The sequence below is a fragment of the Sciurus vulgaris genome (genome assembly GCF_902686455.1).
Source record: "Sciurus vulgaris genome assembly, chromosome: 14".
NCBI classification, from domain to species: domain Eukaryota; kingdom Metazoa; phylum Chordata; class Mammalia; order Rodentia; family Sciuridae; genus Sciurus; species Sciurus vulgaris.
The window spans coordinates 21,897,553-21,916,065 of record NC_136475.1 but is presented as its reverse complement, the minus strand read 5'-3'; the positions used below and the strand labels follow the sequence as shown (position 1 = coordinate 21,916,065).

The 18,513-nt window shown below is 48.1% G+C and overlaps 1 protein-coding gene and 1 long non-coding RNA gene across 3 annotated transcripts in view; one reads left to right on the top strand and one right to left on the bottom strand.

The window, feature by feature from the left end:
* LOC306643615 overlaps nt 1-11,812 on the bottom strand; it is a 51,738-nt gene extending 39,926 nt beyond the window's left edge. For both annotated transcript variants that reach the window (XR_013759010.1, XR_013759011.1), the window contains exon 1: nt 11,359-11,812. This is a non-coding gene — a long non-coding RNA (uncharacterized lncRNA). The remainder of the gene's footprint in view (nt 1-11,358) is intronic.
* A 535-nt stretch (nt 11,813-12,347) lies between these two features.
* Nucleotides 12,348-18,513, top strand: part of SPRED2 (sprouty related EVH1 domain containing 2) — a 124,325-nt gene continuing 118,159 nt past the window's right edge. The window contains exons 1-2 of the mRNA XM_079109826.1: nt 12,348-12,482; nt 16,388-17,024. Of these exons, the coding sequence (XP_078965952.1) occupies nt 16,999-17,024 (26 nt within the window). The 5' untranslated portion in view covers nt 12,348-12,482; nt 16,388-16,998. The remainder of the gene's footprint in view (nt 12,483-16,387; nt 17,025-18,513) is intronic.

The following is an 18,513-nucleotide window of genomic DNA, read 5'->3' as shown; positions in this document are numbered from 1 at the left end:
GGAGAATATTTGTTCATTGAATATCTGCTGAGTATTTATTTTAATATATCAAAACAGACTAAAATTCCTGCCCTGGTGGAACTCAGATTAGACTTCAGGGGCATAAGTTTTCATTAAGCTTGTTCCAGGCCACATTTAGCCACTTATTTTGTAAGTAAAATTTTACTGAACCATAGCCACATCCTTTCATCTGTGTATTGTATATTGCTGCTTTTGTCCTACAAAGGTCAAGGTGAATGATTGAGACATAGGCCATTTGGCCTGCAGAATTGAAAATATTTACTATCTAGCCCTTTAAGAAAATGGTCACTGCCCCCATTCTAGTAAGATAGAGAAGATTCGTTCATGCAGACACGTAAAGGGCGTAAAAACTTAAAACTTTCCCTGCCAGCTTTAATTTCACTGCATACCTTTACTGTAAGCCTTATCGCAGGGTCTTAATAAAATTCTGGATGAATACATGAATAAACAGAGAAGTAAAGAGGAACCAGAAGTCAGAGTCTGGAAGTCACAGAAGGAAGAGTTTCAAGAAGGTGGAAGTGGTCAGCTATGTTAAGTGACAAGTCAGGCACCGAACAAAGGCGGTCAGATTTGGTAATCAGATGAAGTGACATGACCAAGGAGCAGCTGTGGGAAGTGGTGGGGACCAGAGCTAGACTGTGGTGGGGTTTAGCTGGGAACTGAAATGAGAAAGACCTGGGAAAGTAGATTAGACAGCTGAGAGTCAGTAAGTATCAAGACACAAACGAACACCTTCGGCCTCCTACCTGAATTTCAAGAATCTGCTTACCAAAAACATCAGGTTTGTTGAAATAACTGGGATATAGAATGACTCTTCCATTTATCTTTGAGCTGTTCGGTGGTTGGGTAAAACTTTGAAGCTAAGATTCAAGTCTAGAACTAGCAGGCAAAACTGTATGCAGCACTTCCAAGTCTACCATTAAAAGATTGATGATGATGATGAAGTAGATGATATCGTTGATGATGATAAAGCAGTTTCATCTTAATCTTAGAGTGATTTTTTTGGGGGGGCTACTAGAGATTGAACCCAGGGGTGCTCTACCACTGAGCTACATCCCCAGACCTTTAGATACTTAATTTTCAAACAGGGACTTGATAAGTTGCTGAGGCTGGCCTTGAACTTGCCATCTTCCTGCCTCAGCCTCCCCAATCTAGGATTATAGGCCTGAGCCACTTCCCCTGTCCAGTGGTGTGATTCTATTTTTATTTATTTATTTTCGGCTCCAATGGCAACTATTTTATACCTACACCATCCCAACGGTGGCCTCAGTCAGCTGGTATCTGACTCAAGTCTGGATATTCATGGTATCCCATCTCCCTGACCACACACAGACCCCAGTCCCAAACTGTGCCAGTGAAAGTTCTTTTTTTTTTTTTTTTTTTTTTTTGGTACTGAGGATTAATCCTAGGGGCTTTTAACCACTGAGCCATTTCCCCAGACCTTTTTATTTTTTATTTTAAGGCAGGGTCTCACTAAGTTGCGTTAGGGCCTCAGTAAGTTGCTGAGGTTGGCTTTGAATTTGCAATCCTCCTGCCTCGGTCTCCCAATTTGCTGGGTGTGTGCCAGCACCTTCTACTCAGTGAAAGTTCTTCACCAAAACATTCTTAGCTGGAATTGGGAACAAGAGCCACTCCCCCTGTGGCAGAAAGCTGTGAGGTCCAAGCTGTCAGCAGCCATGTTTCCTGCCATGTGAAGGAGAAGGAAGTTGACACTGAGTAGGAGAGGTGAGGGCCACGGGTCCTGAGGGCTTTCAGGTACCTTGTTGCAGATGTCCCAAGGTCCAGTTTTGTCTCTGGTCTTCTTGCAGGTTAGCATTTCTAACTTTCTTTGGAATCCTGCTTTCAGTTTTGTTTTTAATTAAATTTCATTTTCTTTCTCTTACTCTTGCATTCCCTCCCTCCCTCCCTCCCTCCCTTCCTTCCTTCTTTTTCTTTCTTTCGGTACCAGGGAGTGAACCCAGGGGCACTTAATCACCAAGCCACATTCCAAGCCCTTTTTCATATTTTATTAGAGATAGGGTCTTGCTGATTTGCTCAGGACCTCGCTAAATTGCTGAGGCGGGTTTTGAATTTACAATCTTCCTGCCTCAGCCTCCCGAGTCGCTGGGATTATAGGTGTGCACCACCATGCCCAACTCTTGCTTTCCTTCTTGTCTAGATCTTTTGGAATTTTCCATAGTGTGATTCTAATCAGTTTGAAATAAGAATTTCAATGGAGACAACAGTGTAAATCTCCCTATAGAGAGTAATCCTAGTGTGGTGGTGCATGTCTGAAATTCTAGCAATTTGTGAGGCTAATCACGAGGATTGCAAGTTGGAGGTCAGCTTCAGCAACTTAGCAAGGCCCTAAGAAACATATCATTTAAAAATAAAAAGGACAGGCTGGGGATATGGCTCAGTTGGTAGAGTGCCTGCCTGGCATGCACAAGGCCCTGGGTTCAATCCCCAGCACCGCAAAACAAACAAACAAACAAAAAAGGACACGAAATGTAGCTCAGTGGTCAAGTGTCCCTGAGTTTAATCCCCAGTACCAAAAAAACTTAAAAACTATATAAGCATGCTGCAGGTATAGCTCAGTAGTACAGGGCTTTCCTAGAATGCACAAGGCCCTGGGTTCAATCCCCAGCACCACAAACAAAACAAAAAACTATATATTTTTTTGTTCATTCTATAAACATTTACTGAACACTCTGTATGTACTAGGCATTCTGGTAAATATAAATACATTGGTATAGGGCTAGGGTGTGACTGTGGTAGAGTGCTCCCCTGACATGCGTGAGGCCCTGGGTTCGATCCTGAGCACCACATAAAAATAAAATAAAGGTATTGTGTCTACCTATAACTAAAAAATATTTTTAAAAATATGTGGGTATAGACCTTAATTTGATCATTCCTTTCTCCACCACTTTCAGAAATTTATGATTTAATTGGTGAAGAAAGTTAGTTAAGCAAATAGGTTCAATATTTATTATAGATGCTAAGGTAGAAATTTAGATGGGTTACATGGGGGCACCAAAGAATAAAATAGCATTAATCTATTTCTCCATCTTTCAAGAGCTGTATACATATGTGTCATTAAAATGAAAAAGTATAGTATTAACTCATAGATACCATCTTGAAAACATGCAAATGACATTTAGGATTTTGGACACATGCATATTTTCACTGGTTGTTTGCTTCTTGTTTTGTGGTACTAGGGAATGAACTTGGGGCTTCCTACATGCTAGGCAAACATTCTTCCACCTGCTACATCCCCGGCCCTTCCACTGAGAATTTTTTTTGCGGGGAGGGGTGCTACTGGAAGTTAAACCCAGGGTGTTTTACCACTGACCTATTTCCCCAGTCGTTTTTGAGACCGTCTTGCTAAATCACGAAGGGCTTTGCTAAATTGTCGAGACTGGCCTTGAAATTACAGTCCTCCAGCTTCGGCCTCCCAAGTTGCTGTGATCATAGGCACGCCACTGTGCCCAGGGCCTTGTGCTTGCAAGGCAAGCACTTTATCAACTGAGCTTTCTCCCCAGCCCCACTGAATTTTTTAAAAGTGTTATAGAAGAGTATGTTTAGGGTTGGGCACCATGGCACATGCCTGAAATCACATGAGGCAGGAGGATCATGAGTTCAAAGCCAGTGAAACGACTCAGTGAAACCCTGTCAGTGAGAATCCTATTCTCAGTGAGAATAGGGCTGGGGATGTGGCTGGGTGGTTAAGTAAGTGCCCTGCTTGGTACCAAGAAAAAAAAAAAAAACTTTAATATGATAGAAAAATCTATAAAGGTACATACATAAAATATTATCAGGGTTATATCTGGGTGGTAGGATTAGTGGGATATTATTTTCTTCTCTATACTTTTTTTAGGGGTTGTTGGGAATAAGGAAGGAAGAAAGAGAGGGAGGGAAGGAAGAAGGAGAGAGAAGAGAAAGGGAAGGAAGGGGAGGGGAGGGATCAGCAGTGTCCAGGAGAAATTAACATGGGCCATAGGTGCAAGCTGTATACTTATCAGAGTCAGTTTGGGAAAGCTAAAAGCACATCTTCATTTCTCCTTCAGAAATGAGTTACAACCTTGGCCAGCAACATTGCCTTTCATTGGCATAACCGAAATGCGTGCCAAGGGTGCCACCAGGGCTACAGCAACAAAGGCACCTTGGCTAGAATCTGGACCTGGAGCTCCTGAGTGATGGTTCCGGATGGACCCTTACTCTGTGTGGTCTTAACTGAGTCGCTTTGCTTATCTAGGCCTATTTCCTCATTTTAAAACAGGTAAGTTCCTTAACGTCCTCTTGAACTTTAGTGCTGTACCACTTTATATTACTGTTGTAATGGGACCTGCCCAGCCTGTTATCTGACACCAGTAGGCCCAAAGAGCTTGGGGCAGAGACAATGAGAAGTCATTCTGGACAATTTCTCTGATGTCATGGAGCAAAATAAACATTTATTTTAATTAGCAATACTGGGAACTGAACTCAGGAGCGCTCTACCACTGAGTTACATCCCCAGTCCTTTTTTTTATTTCGAGAAAGGGTCTCACCAAGTTGTTGGGAATGGCCAAAACTGGCCAAACTGGGGTTCTTCCTGCCTCAGCCTCTGCAGACATTGGGATTACAGGCATGTGCCACGGTGCCTGGTGAAATGCACTTTCAGGGAGAAAGAAAAAATTTCAGCATGGTGGCTTGCCCATCATTTACTCAGTATTACAGGGTGCCCACTGTGTGCCAGAGTGAATTGGGATTGAAGAAAGGGGGGAGAGGATATGGTCTCTAAACTGCCCTGAGTGAGTTTATAATCCAGTTGGAAAAAAAATAAAGAGAAGTAGATAAGCAATTACCAAAAGGTCTGCAGAGGTCTAAGATAAAGGAAGGAGAGGGTATAGCACCTAGCCCAGCTGAGGGGAAGTGAGAGAAGCCTTCTGGAAGGAAGTGATACCCAAGTGAGGTCTGAAGGAACAGCACTTGGTTCTGTCTTCTAATGCTATGGAAAGTGACCTAGAGGGCATCTCATGTTACACTACCTGCTTTCCTTCTCTGATTCGTTGTTTTTCTGTTCCTTTCTCCAATGCACTTACCCAGTTTTCTATGCAGCCTGGAGTCTGGTGGGAGGACCATGTCCTCGGTAATGCTGCATCGGTAAACTCAGTTTTGCATCAGTGAACGGAAGGCTTCTGTTTCAGATCCTTCCACCATGTCCGGAACCGTCACTTTCACAACCACCCTTACAGTCCTCCAGCACCGTCACCTCTACCACCACGAGCACTAGCACCACACCTCTGCTACCATCACAAAAAGGTACAAACCGAGCCTTGTTTTAACTACTCCCAAAATTAGGTTTAAAATCTGAGTTGATCTAATGAACAAATTAAGGGATGATTATTCAAATTATTCAATCTAGAGCAACTTTAAATAATTAGACTTCCCCAGTGTTTTTTAAATGTGCTTTGGTTTACAAACATTTTAATTGCCCAGATCTCTTTGGGAACATACCTACTTTAAAGAAGTCCACATCAGAGACAGGATTTTCATGCTGAGAGAGAAATGCAAGCATAACAAGTTCATAGGCCTCTTTCTTTATTCACTGAGCTAATTGAGAGGAGTTTTGTAGCATGCACAAATCTAAACAGTAAGCAGTTTAGTTGGCCATAAATCAGTAATTATGAAGGCAGAAGTTAATTGTATCAGTACAACTCATATAAAAATAGTATACTTATGTAAATATATAGGTATCATCTTTATATGTTCATACTTTATATTTTCATAAATATACTCTGTAGTATATACTTCAGTGTTTTCAGAAGCATACTGTTATTACAGATGTCTTCTAGATTGTGAAATTTAGGTTAGGGGTCTAAGTAGATTATAAAAATGGCTATAAATTCTCCTCATCATTTTTTTTTTTTCTTTTTTGTGGGGCTGAGGACTAAACCCAGGGCCTCACACATGCTAGGCAAGTGCTCTATCACCGAGCTGAATCCACAGCCTTTTTGACTTTTTTATTTTGAGACAGGGTTTCACTAAATTGCCCAGGTCGACCTCAAACTTGTGGGCCTCCTGACTCAGCCTCCCTCAGTAGCTGGTATTGTAGACATGCACCACCACACTGGCTAAAGTCCTTTCATCTTGCATGCGTATCCCTTGCAATATGACTTTACGTTCTTTTCACCAAGGAGAAAAGTCTATTCCACTCCTGGACTCTGACTCCGGGTTGGCCACGTAGGAGTTCAAGGATGCCAAGATGGCAGAGACAGTATAAGAAAGATACCGCTGGAGGACAAGAGTCATGTCTGGACTAAACCCAGGGCCTCATACATGCTAGTCAAGTGCTCCATCACTGTGTTTAGTCATGTCTGTGTTTAGGATGAATTCCATTACTGTGACAACTCCCACCACTGAGGGCTTAATCACCATGTCAAACTCCTGCCACAGGTTAGACATTTTAAAAAGACCAATGAAGGTAAAGTGGGCAGTATTCTAATTAGTTATTCTAAAGTAGCCAATGGGGGGAATGCTGGACATATTCTCATCAGGTATTATAAGGTAAACCAATGGGAGCAAATGGGCTAAGGTATTCAATTTGGTCCATATAGGGAAGAGAATATCTGTGTATGAGACACTAATTTCCAGACATTGGGGCCTTGAGCCTCTCTGGCACATTCCATTCTACCTAAGGGAGTGCTACTCTTACCTTCAATAAATCTGTACTTTGTTACTTGTGTGCATCTTGTTCAGTTCTTTGTTTGGGACACCATGGACCTGGGCCCCAACTGGACACTCCAATGATAACAATGTCTTTGGCTAGTGGGGTATTAACACACATGATGAAAACAGAGCCTTAAAAAATGCATACATATTAGAGTTTTACCTCTCGATGGCCTGGTAACCCTGCCATGTCACTGTGATTCCATCTGGGCTGGCTAGCTGGAAGATGACAGATCATGTGGAGTAGCCCAGCTCCAGCCATAGTAGGTCAATCAGCTTGACAATCATCACATCTGCCAGTGAGACCATTCTACACCTTTTGGCCTCAGCTGAGGCCGGGGCCAAAAGAGTCACAACAAGCTGACTGAACAAAGACTCATAAGAAATAGTAAAATATCTGTCCTTTTTTTCCAGTACTAGGGATTGAACCCAGGGCCTCATGCACGTTAGGCAAGCACCCTTCCACTGAGTTATACTCCCAGCCCTTCTTATTTATTTTGAGACAGGGTTGCCCAAGCTGGCCTTGAATTTGGGATCTTCCTGTCCTTCCTGTCTTAGTCTCTGAGTAGCTGGGATTGCCACTACCCCTGGCAAATGCTTGCTATTTTAAGCCTCAATATTTTATCATGGTGGTTTGTGATATGGCAAAAGTGAACTGATATACAGAACATATTTTTTTTTTCCTTTTTTAATCTTTATCCATTCCAAAAAAAAAAGACATTTGGTTTGGGCTGGGAAGGTAGCTCAGTTATGTGAGTTCAGGGTTCAATTCCCTGTACCCCGCCCCCCCCAAATGTTTACTGAACCTACAGTTGCCACAAATATGTGGTCTGTCATTTCTTTCAATCCTAAAAGCACTGATTCTCAGCTGTTGTTTTCATGGAAGAAAAAAAATGGAGAGTAAAGGCAAAAATGAGACATGATATAATGAGAAGATAGGACCCAAGTTCAAGGCCAGCCTGGGTGACACAGGTGTCTAAAAAAAACAAAAAAGTAAGAGAGTTGGAGATGTGATTTAAGGTGATAATGGCAGGATACTATGAATAAAATGATTGATCATTACAACCCATGAATTGTTGATTAACTCCAAAGATAAGTTTGTTCTATTAAATCAGAATTTCTGTGAAACTCCCTGGTACTGACCACAGATGGCCCTATGTTAAATTGCAAACTCACATTCTAAAATTCCCCTTCTGCTCCATTCCTTAGTTTCCTCAATCTATCTTGCTATTCAAGCTACGGATTTCTATTTTAGTAGGTAAAATTTTTTGACTATAAGTGACAGAAATCAGACCTAACCTAGCTCAAGGAAAAAAAATGGAAGTAGCTGGGCACCATGGCACTTGCCTGTAATCCCAGTGGCTTGGAAGACTGTGGCAGGAGTTCAAAGCCAGCCTCAGCAAGCAACTTCGAAGAGAGGCCTTAAGCAATTTAGCAAGACCCTGTCTTAAAATAAAATATAAAAAAAGGGCTGGGATGTGGCTCAGTGGTTAAATGCCCCAGGGTTTAATCCATGGTACCCCCCCACCAAAGAAAATGGATATGTGTGTGTGTGTATATATATATATATATATATATATATATATATATATATATATTTTTTTTTTTTTTTTTTTTTTTTTTTTTTTTTTTTTTTTTTTTGGTACTGAGGATTGAATCCAGGGGTACTCTACCACTGAACTACATCCTTCCTGGTCTTTTTTTTTTTTAATTTGCTACCAGAGATTGAACCCGGCGGTGCTTAACCACTCAGCCACATCCCCAGAATTTTCTATTTTGAGATTAAGTTGCTCAGGGCCTCATTAAATTGCTGAGGCTGGCTTTGAACTTGGGAAAGGATCCCAAATCATGAGGATCCCAAATGACTAGGATTACTATAATCCCAAATCACCAGGATCACAGGTGTGTGCCACCACACCTGTCTTTATATTTTATTTTGAGACAGGGTCTCACAAAGTTGCTGAAGCAGACCTCAGATTCGAGATGTTCCTTTCTAGAATAGCTAGGATTACAAGCATGTGCCACTGAGTCTGGCTTATATTTTACATTTTAAAAAGTCCAGATCATCCCTAAGCTTCCAAAACAACTAAATCCAGCTGCTTAAATCATGTCCCTAGGGAACTGTCTCCTCGTCTCCATCTCTGGGTCTGGCTTTCTTCAGTCTTGGCCCATCTGTATCCCTCAATTCCTGACTTATTTTCTGGGTCTCAGATTTGAGTGGTAGCAATTGCCAGTGGTGCGTTTCCATCTTCAGTGCCAAAGCCCTCCTCCTCACCAATTTCCCTAATCATGTTAAAGGCACCAAAGAGGTACCGAATTTTCCAAGTCAGAAACTTGGAAATTATCCCAGACCTCTTCATTAGTCCTTATATCTAACAGATCAAAAGGCCGAGTCATTTTCTACCCCATTTGTGTCTTTGGAATTGGTTACCTCTCTCCATGGCCACTGCCACTGTGCTTTGTCACAGTAGAAAACTTCTAATTAGTTTTTGCTTGGCTCCCTAAAAACCATCCTCCATGCCTGTAGTAATCAATTTATTAAAAAGTATAAAATCTGAGTCTAGCATTGCCTGCTTTAAAAGTTTGGTAGTGTGACTTGCTATGTTCCACAAATTTGGGGTACAAGCATGATCCTGTTTGGGGACTTTTCCAGCTGATCACTTGAATGCCCAACTCCCCATGTGGCAGATAGCCTACTATTTTAGGTGAGTTTCCCTAGAAACAGAGCCTGAGCTGGGATAAGCCTCAGTTGTTATTTAGGAGCCTTACTCTTCCTGTCACTGGGCTGTGATTAGGCCCGTTCTATTGCACCCTGCCTGGGCTGCCCACCTAATACAGAATTTGTGGGAAGGAGACTTAAATTGATGTCTTTCCTCCCAAGAGGCCCAGGGCTCCTCATGCAAACTGTTTTACCCAGTGACAAGCTCTACCTACCTGGGGGTCTCAGAGTGGGGCTTGATCCAGTCACAAAACTTTCTTTCATACCAGGGGTCAAAAACTCAAATGCCTCTAGGAGCCAGAAGCTGGAGCAGCTGCCTCTTAGCAACAATCAGTTACTACCAAGCAAGAATTTGGCACTCACAGTTGCCAGATCTTTCATTTTTTCCCCCCTCAGGAGGAACCACAAATCTTAAAATATTCTAGTTTTAAACTGTTAGCTTAAGAAAAAAAAAAAAAAAGGCAGGCAAAATCAAACTTGTCTAGGGCCTTATCTGGCTTAAGAGCTGTCAGTGTTTGAATGTGGTTTGATTCCCTAATCCCAGAACAATGGATGCCCACTTGCCCTACATTTGCATAACTATGGAGGCCACAGCAATGATCTGGGACTGAATAAAGATCAGCTGTGAACCTACCACAAAAGGTTCCTGACTTAAAAGTCTAGCCTCCTTTAGTGCAGACTGTCTGGCCTTCCCAGTCCAGCTCTTCGCCTTCTCCCCTTTCTGTTGCCTCTTTCCTCTCGCTCCTGATACCAGCTCATGCCTCCGGGCCTTTGTGTCCACTGGGCTCTCCATCCTGGAGCCCTCTCTTCCAGTTATCAAGGGCACTCCTACCATCATGCTATCCCTGTGTGGAGGTGCACACCTGTAATCCCAGCCACCCGGAGTCTGTGGCAGGAGGTTCCAGGTGCAAGCTCCAGACCTGCCTCAAAATAATAATAATTAAAAGGGCTGGGCATGTAGCTCACTGTGAGAGTGCTTTGGGTTCAATCGCCAGTGACATGTGTGTGTGTGTGTGTAAATTGGCTCAAATATCCCTTCCTCTAGGCAGCCTTCCTTTGACTTCTGCTGTCTCTTCTGTTTACCCCAATTTTCAGTTACTCTGCTGTCCACTTGGGTTCTTCACATGCCTGTGGCCCCACCTGACACTGTCCCTACAGGACAGAAACCTCTTTTCTTTCCTTCACCTTGGTATCTCCGTGACCTTATAGGATACCTGGCACTTTAAATGGAAATTGGAGGACTGTGTACCCAACATGAAAAATAATGACCTTGACCACTGCCTTTCACAGGATGGAAATCCGTTAAAAAAAAAAAAAAAAAAAAAACACACACACACAAAACCTGACAATCTTAAGAAATGAAGTTGCAATTTGGTGTTTGGCAGAGGGGAAACCCCTCTGCATACTTTAGCTTTTAAAAAGATCACATGAAATGGAGTTGGAAAGAATACGTTCTTAACCTCAAGCTTTGACGTAACTGAGGCTTCTGGGCAGAGTTCTAGAACTAGCATAGGTACAGTGACTCTCACTCGCTTTGGAGTCTCTCAAGGTCCCCAGGGCTCTCTAAAAGTCGGCGGGGGACGGCGTGGGGGTTTGCTGCCCCAAGGGGTGGTCAGGAGAGGTCGGGGCGGGGGTAGGAACCAGCTCCTCCGGATGAAACAGCACTTCCTACAGAAGCAGCGGCCTGCGGCAGGAGGGCGGCCAGCCACAGAGGAAAGACCCTTTTGCATAATCCATTCTTAAATTGACTGAGGCTAGTACAGTTGTAAACTGAAACTCCAGAGGCAAACCCCGAGCGGTTACATTTTCTTAAAAAGAATGTTTCCTTCCCAGCCCTATCAATCATTTCTTACTTTCTGTCCCCACCCCAACGCGCGCGCACACCCAACTTTTGCTGGGGCCGCTGGGTCGACATTGAGCCTCTCTCCTACCTGAAGTGGAGACCTCGGGACGCGGCGGGGTTGGCGTTTCATTCATAATACATGAACTCAGGGGAGGAGGGAGGCGGGGGCGGGGGCTGGGGCCTTTCATCTCAGCTATTTTAAATCGCGGGATTGCAGCCCAAAGGGAAAATGACCTGGGAGTGAACGGCACCGGCGCTGAAGCATTTTTGCACGATAACGGTACAACCGAGCGCGTCAGCAGCCCGCCCGCTGGCTATTTATACCGCGCAGATTATGCAATCGCGCTCCAGCCATTCATGCCCAACAGGGACGCCGCGCGCCCGGCTGGGGGGGCACATTCCCGGGAGCCGGGTCAGCTTCTAAGTTTGCATCATCCCCTTTCTCGCCAGAGTAGCTTGGGTTTCCACTGCTGCCAGCGGGAAGCCGTCTTGGGGGAGACAGCTGGGCCACAAACGCACTTGGCACACACTGGCACACACGGCTGCTTATTTAAAAACCTAACAATAAAGACAGCCGAGCGCCCGAGGCGCGGCCAGGCAGGGCGCAGGGCTGGGCCGGGGCAGACCGGAAGGAACTGATAAACCGAGCGCTAATGACACCCCTCCCTCCCGCGTCGGAAGTGTCCTCGCAGCGCGGGTCATTGAGAAATTCCGAAGGGGCAGGGTGGGGGTGAGGCCAGGACAGGCCCCGGCGCCGCTGCGCGCGCCTCGCGCGGCCCGGAGCAGGGTGCCGCGGCGGTGGGCGGCTGCTGCCGGCAGCGCGGCGCGCATCGCAGGCCCGGCGGAGTCCTGCCCGCGTCGCCCCCTCCGCGGGAGCTTTATCAGATCCCACCTCCACTCCGCGGCTGGGGGGACCTACGCACCCAGCGCTCCCCGACCCCGGCGGGCGACAAGGGGCGAAGGACACCCGCGAGAAGGCGGACGGCACAGGAAGCTAAAATGTCCGCTTCTCCCAGCACCCGTGCGGGCCGGGAGGGGGCGGGGGCCGCGGCCCGCTTCCGAGAGCAACACGACCTGCGGGGCTACTGAGCATGCCCGTCCCTCCGCCGCCGAGGGTCGCTCCGGCTCCGCGCTCCGGGCTTTCCCGGCCGCCCTCGGGAAGGACGCGGCCGAGGGTGCTTCCCCCGCCCGGCGCTCGGGATTGAGAGGCTGGTAGGTGGGGTCCGGCGGGGGGCTCCGCTGGCTTGGCGTGGAAGTTGTGAGCCGTTCGATGTCACCTTTAAAGCTTTACGAGGCGACACTCTTGATGAGAGTGTTTTCAGAGCTGCCTGCTCCCTGTTTTCCTGGATGCGGGGAGGGACAGGGAGGGATATGGGTCCTTAACTCGTTTCATCGGTGTCTTTAAAGCTCTTAATCCGTGCTATTCCGTTTTCCCAGTTACGATTCAGTGGACTTTGCTAAGACTCTGATGTTCAATTCAATAAACATATCCGAGTTATTCACCCAGGATACGCATGCATTGTGTGAAGATGCAGAAATCAGATTCACCTCAACCACAGTTAATCACTGATGGGAAAGACTAAGACGTGATCTGCTAGAATCCGTTTGTACCAAAAGTCCCCTCTGAGTAACTAACAAAGCAAGAAAAGAACTGGAAGGCTTTCTTTCTTTATTGGAACTGGGGATTGAACCTAGGGGTGCTTAAATCACTGAGCTACATCCCCAGCCCTTGCCCTTTTTTTATTTTGAGAAAGGACTCACTAAATTGCACAGGCTGGCCTTGAACCTACAGTCCTGTCTCAGCCTCCCCAGTAGCTGGGATTACAGGCATGCTCCACTTCACCCAGCTGTAAGGCTTTATTTAAAGGAACAAAAAGAGGCTGGGGATCTAATGCAGTGGGCACTTGCCTAGCAAGTGCAAGACTTTGGGTTCCGTCCCTGCCACTGGGAAAGAAAAGAAACAAGAAGGACAAGGAATCAACTGAAGAGAAGGAAAGGTTGTCAGGAATTTTTTTTTTTTTGGTACAAGGGGTTGAACCCAGGGAACCTTAACCAATGAGCCACATCCAGCCCTTTCTTATATTTTAGAGTTTTAGACACAGGTTCTCATGAGTTTGCTTAGGGCCTTGCTAAATTGCTGAGGCTGGCTTTGGACTCTTGATCCTTCTACTTCAGCCTCTACCACTGCGCCTGGCAAAGGAGTGTCTTATCTACAGTACCTTCACTGTATATAGCTCATTTCATCTTCCAGCAACCATATGTTGGGGTTATTATTCTGACACAAAGAGTCTGAACCCAAGGCTAAAAAGAATCTAAGCACCTTCTCAAGATGCTCCTGGCTGAGTCTAGCACCAGGATATCTCAATAGGGACTTTGTCACTCCTGGATTTTAGAATGATTTTTTTGTCCACCTGGCTGCCTAGCCCACGAGCTCGACCAGTCTTTCACCATAGACAGCTGGCTGAGTGAGTAGGGTTAAACCCATCCATGTTTCTCATAGTTTGTCAACCTGCAGGCACTAATAATCACCACAACTGCCATGGTGCTCTACTGTGCACTCTGAAACTAGAGAGATGCCTGTTGGGTGGGTGATTTTGGTGTGAATAAATGCCTGTGTTCCTGGAAGTTCAGGAATGATTGAGAGTAGGATTTCTTTCAACACACCCAGGGAGAAGATGAGAACTTCTTGAAGGTGAGAACTGGGTATGTACAGGATTTAGAGAACATTGAGATCTTGCCTTTGTCTAGTTAGTGCTTTGTCTTAGACTTTTAAAAATATTTTTTTTAGTTGTAGATGGACACAATACCTTTATTTTATGTGGTGCTGAGGATTGAACCCAGTGCTTCTCACGTGCTAGGCAAGCGCTCTACCACTGAACCACAACACTCTCTCTTTCTCTCTCTCTCTCACCCTCCCTCCCTCCCTCCCTTTTTTTGGTACTGGGGATTCAACCCAGGGGTGCTCTAACACTGAGCTATATTCCCAGCCCTTTTTATTTTGAGACAGGTTTTCACTAACCTCACTAACTTTCCCAGGATGACCTGAAACTTGTGAACCTCCTGCCTTAGTCTCCCCAGTACTTGGTAGTGCAGGTGAGCACCACCGGGCCTGGTTTCTCTTAAGACTCTTGACCTGAAAACAGAAAAACTCCATTGGCTTTGTTATCCTTGTGAAACTGAAGAATTGATAAAAGCCTCACTCAGGGTCTCAGGTGGGCCAGGAGAAAACCAGAACCCAGGTGTTCCACCCAGTCTAGGGCCCTTCTCACCACTATACATCACCAGAACTCAGTATCAAAGGGATTGAACCTCAGTCTATGTCCACAAAGATCATGGATGTGATAAACAGGAAGCTGAGTATAAGCTGTCAGTTTCTCTTGACTCAAGGTGAAACTTACCATCTTTGGAGCACATAGGGCTCTCCATTTGCATATACCTTTTAGGTATATCATACCTGAGGCACATGCTTATCTTCTAATTTAATAGTTCCTGTTTTACTAAAATCTCTGTGGATTGTCTCATGGCACATTCACAAGTACAGAAAAATTCTACTGTGCTTGTGGAGCAGCAAGGGACAGAGACTAAGTCTCTTGCTCCCTGGCAGGATCCCAGAGTGAAATACTCCATAACTATGTAATTTGTGGGACCCAGTGCAAAGTGAAAAATGCAGAGTCCCCTTATTAAAAAATTATAAAGGAGTCCAGTCCAGTGGTACACAATGGTAATCCCAGGAACCCAGGAAGCTGAGGTGGGAGGATGGCAAGTCTGAGGCCAGCCTCAGGAACTCGGTGAGGCCCTGTCTCAATACAAAAAATAAATAAATAAAAAGGGCTGGGGCTGTAATTCAGGGCTAGAGCACCCCTGGGTGTGCTCCCCAGTACTATATATATAATTTATATATACATATAAATATGTATTTATATATATAGTGGGGGAGGGAGCTGGGGATGGAATCCAGGACCTCATGCAAGCTACCACTGAGCTACATCTCCAGTCTTACTTAGTTTCATCTTGAAGCAGAGTCTCCCCTAGTTGCTAAGGCTGGCCTTGAACTTTTCTGCCTTCTACGTAGACTCAGCCTCCACAGTAGTTGGGATCACCAGCGTGGGCCGCTGCGCCCTGGTTTATAAAGGATTTCAGGATTGCAACAACAGAGTATGAAACCAAGGACGGACCCTCTGTGCAACTACACCAGCTGCACACCCAGGAAGCCAGTCCTGCCCATTGCCCTGAGATGATGCTTTGTAGACTCTGGGCCCACCCAGAAAACCTCCAGCAGGTCCCAAGCCAAGGCAGGAAAAATAAAACCGGGGGTGTGGTGGGATGGGGTGGGGAGTTGATGAGCTCCTCACCTCCCTAAGCCGAAGTCCATACGACCGGTAACCTCTGGCCCGTAATTATGGTCTTCAAGGGCCTAACAAAATCCATCCTTCACCAGCAGAGAAATTCACTAGATAGTTTCAGAAATATATTTGGGATTATCTTTTAACTCTATCATTTCTACAAAAATGCAAACGTTTCTGGGTTGTTCGGGGGCCTTTTATTTTTCTATGCACAAATAACGACTCCTTTAAAATGCCTGCTCATCAAGACGAAAAAAATTACAAGACTCCCGTGAAACCGAAAAGCGTCTGCCATTCAGAACCTTGGCAAAGTCTGAACTCCCTCTTTCTGGCTGGCTTGGGGTGGAGGAGCCAGCCGCTGCCACCTGCGCCGCCTCCGCCCTCGCCGTGCGGGTGGTGGTTCCTCTGAGCACGACCACCCCTCCTGCTGTTTAACTCCAGTCCCTCCCTCGAGCTTTCCCATCTTCGCCCCCCTCCCTCCCTCGATTTTCAACCCTAGGGTTTGGATAGAGGGAGGGGACAAAACGGGAGCCAGATGTGTTCGAGTCCCCTGCTCCCGCCTCCTTCGTCCTCTTGGGCTTCCTAAAACCCGGAGCCATAGTCGAGGAGGATTCGGAGCCAGGCAGACACGGCGCAAACAACTCCGCTCCGCGGCTCCTTGGGGACTGGAAGCCAGGAGGGAGGGGGAAAGGAAGCTGGGCATGCTCAGTAGGCGGGACAAAGTTTTTTTTTTTTTTTTTTCTCCTTTTTTTTTTTTTTTTCGGTCGCAAGTAGGAAGCTTTTTGCACTCCACCACCTCTGGCCGCTGGGAAGACGTCATCGCTTCCGCCCTACTTCCTCCTCCTGTTGGCGGCGGTGAGAATCCAATATGGAGTAAATCGGTGGAGTCGAGAGATGGGGCTCGGACGGGGCGCCCTGCACCGCCTCCCAGGCGCACCTCCCCCGGCCGCCGACCGCTCCCCGGAACCGTGATTGGCCCGGCCCCCGGGGCGACCCCGGGCCCAGCCCCCGCCCGCCGCCGGACCTTTCCTCCTCCGAGCAGTCCCGCTGCTCCGGGCGCGCTTGTTTTTCTTCTGCTCTCCCCCACCGCGGTCCCCTGCCCAAAGCTCGCCCTGCGCCCGCTCCGAGCCCCCGACCTCCACCCGCCTGGCGCGCGGCGCCGCTCGCTCCCCCGGCCGCTGGCCGGTGCACCCCTTCCCCAAGCCTCACCCCGCGCTCGGGTCGCCCAGCTTCCCCTTCTGCCTCCGGCGCCCCCTTCATCTCTAGCCCCCTCCCCCCAACCAAATCAGGCGATCTCCGGAGATGTGAAGAGGGGGGTGAGCGGACAGGAAGATGAAGGGAGCGGAGCTGCCCGCCGCGGGACAGGCGTCTAGGTGAACAAGAAAATGACCGAAGAAACACACCCGGACGAGTAAGTTCGGTCGTGGGGTGGGACGAGGGTGCCCCACGGGACAGCACGGGGGCCGGGGCCGAGGACGCCGGCGGGGACTCGTTGGGTGAACTTGGCGTGGGATGCAGCAACTCGCTGACCTGTCAGGATTGGGGCGCGAGATTTCCCTCCTTGCTGAATCGAGAAGGGGGCAGAAACTGTCGCGGGCAGGCAGGGGCACGCTTAGGGTCGGCGGGCTGGTGGCCGCTGCGGGGTCCAAGGGCGCGCGGGTGACCTCGGGGCGGTCCCCGCTCCCTCTCCAGGGACCTCCCCCCTTCCTTGGCGGCCGAAGCTTCAGATCGGACACCCCCACTCAGGCTTCCCGGGGTCGAGGGGCTATTACGTGGTGGTTTTGTGACTCGTGCGCTGCCGGCGGCCCCGCGGTCCCCTCGCTAGCCCACTGGGGCCCAGGCTCCGCCATTTCGTTTTCTTGAATCGCTCTCATTTGCATACCACATTTTCATTCATAAAAAACACGGTGCAGTCAGGGGAGGACGGGCGCGGGCAGCGCGGAGGTCTGGTGCGCCGCGGTCCCTGCACGAGCTGGCACACTGGAGCCGCCCGAAGGGTCCCGCCGCTCACGCTTGCGTGTGTGTGTGTGTGTGTGTGTGTGTGTGTGTGTGTGTGTATGTGCGTTTGCGTGTGTGTGTGTGTGTGTACACGCGCTTGTGGGCCGGCACGCGCGCCCCGCAGGGTCGGGGTAGCTGGAGGGGCGGATCCGGAGCGTGTGCAGCGGGGGCGGGCGGGAGCGTGCGGGGCAGTGCGCTGCCGGGATGGTGGGGAGAGAGAAAGAGAGTGTGCGTGTGTGTGTGCGCTGTCGCTCGCGTGCACGCGCGTGTGCCCGGCCCGCGGGCTGGAGGGGAACAATGCTCCGGGCACTGCGCCGGAGGGGCTCGCGAGCCTCCCTGCGTGGGACCGGTGCCCGTCTCCATCCCCGGCCAAGGTGCAGCTCCCTCCCGCCTCGCAGTGGCGGGGTCGGGCTCGGCTTTCCTCTCCCGGGCCGGAGGCGTTTCCCCTCTGGAGTGCGCCGGGGGCGGGGCGGCTGGGCCCCGCGCCTCGAGTCTGGAGCCTGGGGTCCCAGCGGTCACCCCACGGCAGCCGCTGTCGTTGCTCAGTGGCTGTGCCCGCCACCAGCCACTTTTTCTTCTTTTTTTCTTTTTTTGTGAATAAGACGCTCTCCTTTATTGTCACATGATATCCCTCCTCCCTTGCACATTCATAAATCCGGAGCCAACCTCGGCTTCTTTCATTCAGTGCTGCCATTAGCTAAGGTAGCCTTGGCGCCGGCTTGGGCGCTAAGAGCCGGTCTGCAGCCGCGGGGGCGCGTCCCAGAGGGAGACTCTGCACCGGTCAGCGCCTGGGAGTAGGGACTGCGGGCTGGGAGCTCGAGAGGCCCTGAGTCTCCCCGCCTCACACCGCCACCCCCTCCTCTGAGAGCACTGAGACTCAGGCGTGCAGGGAGGGGAAGTGA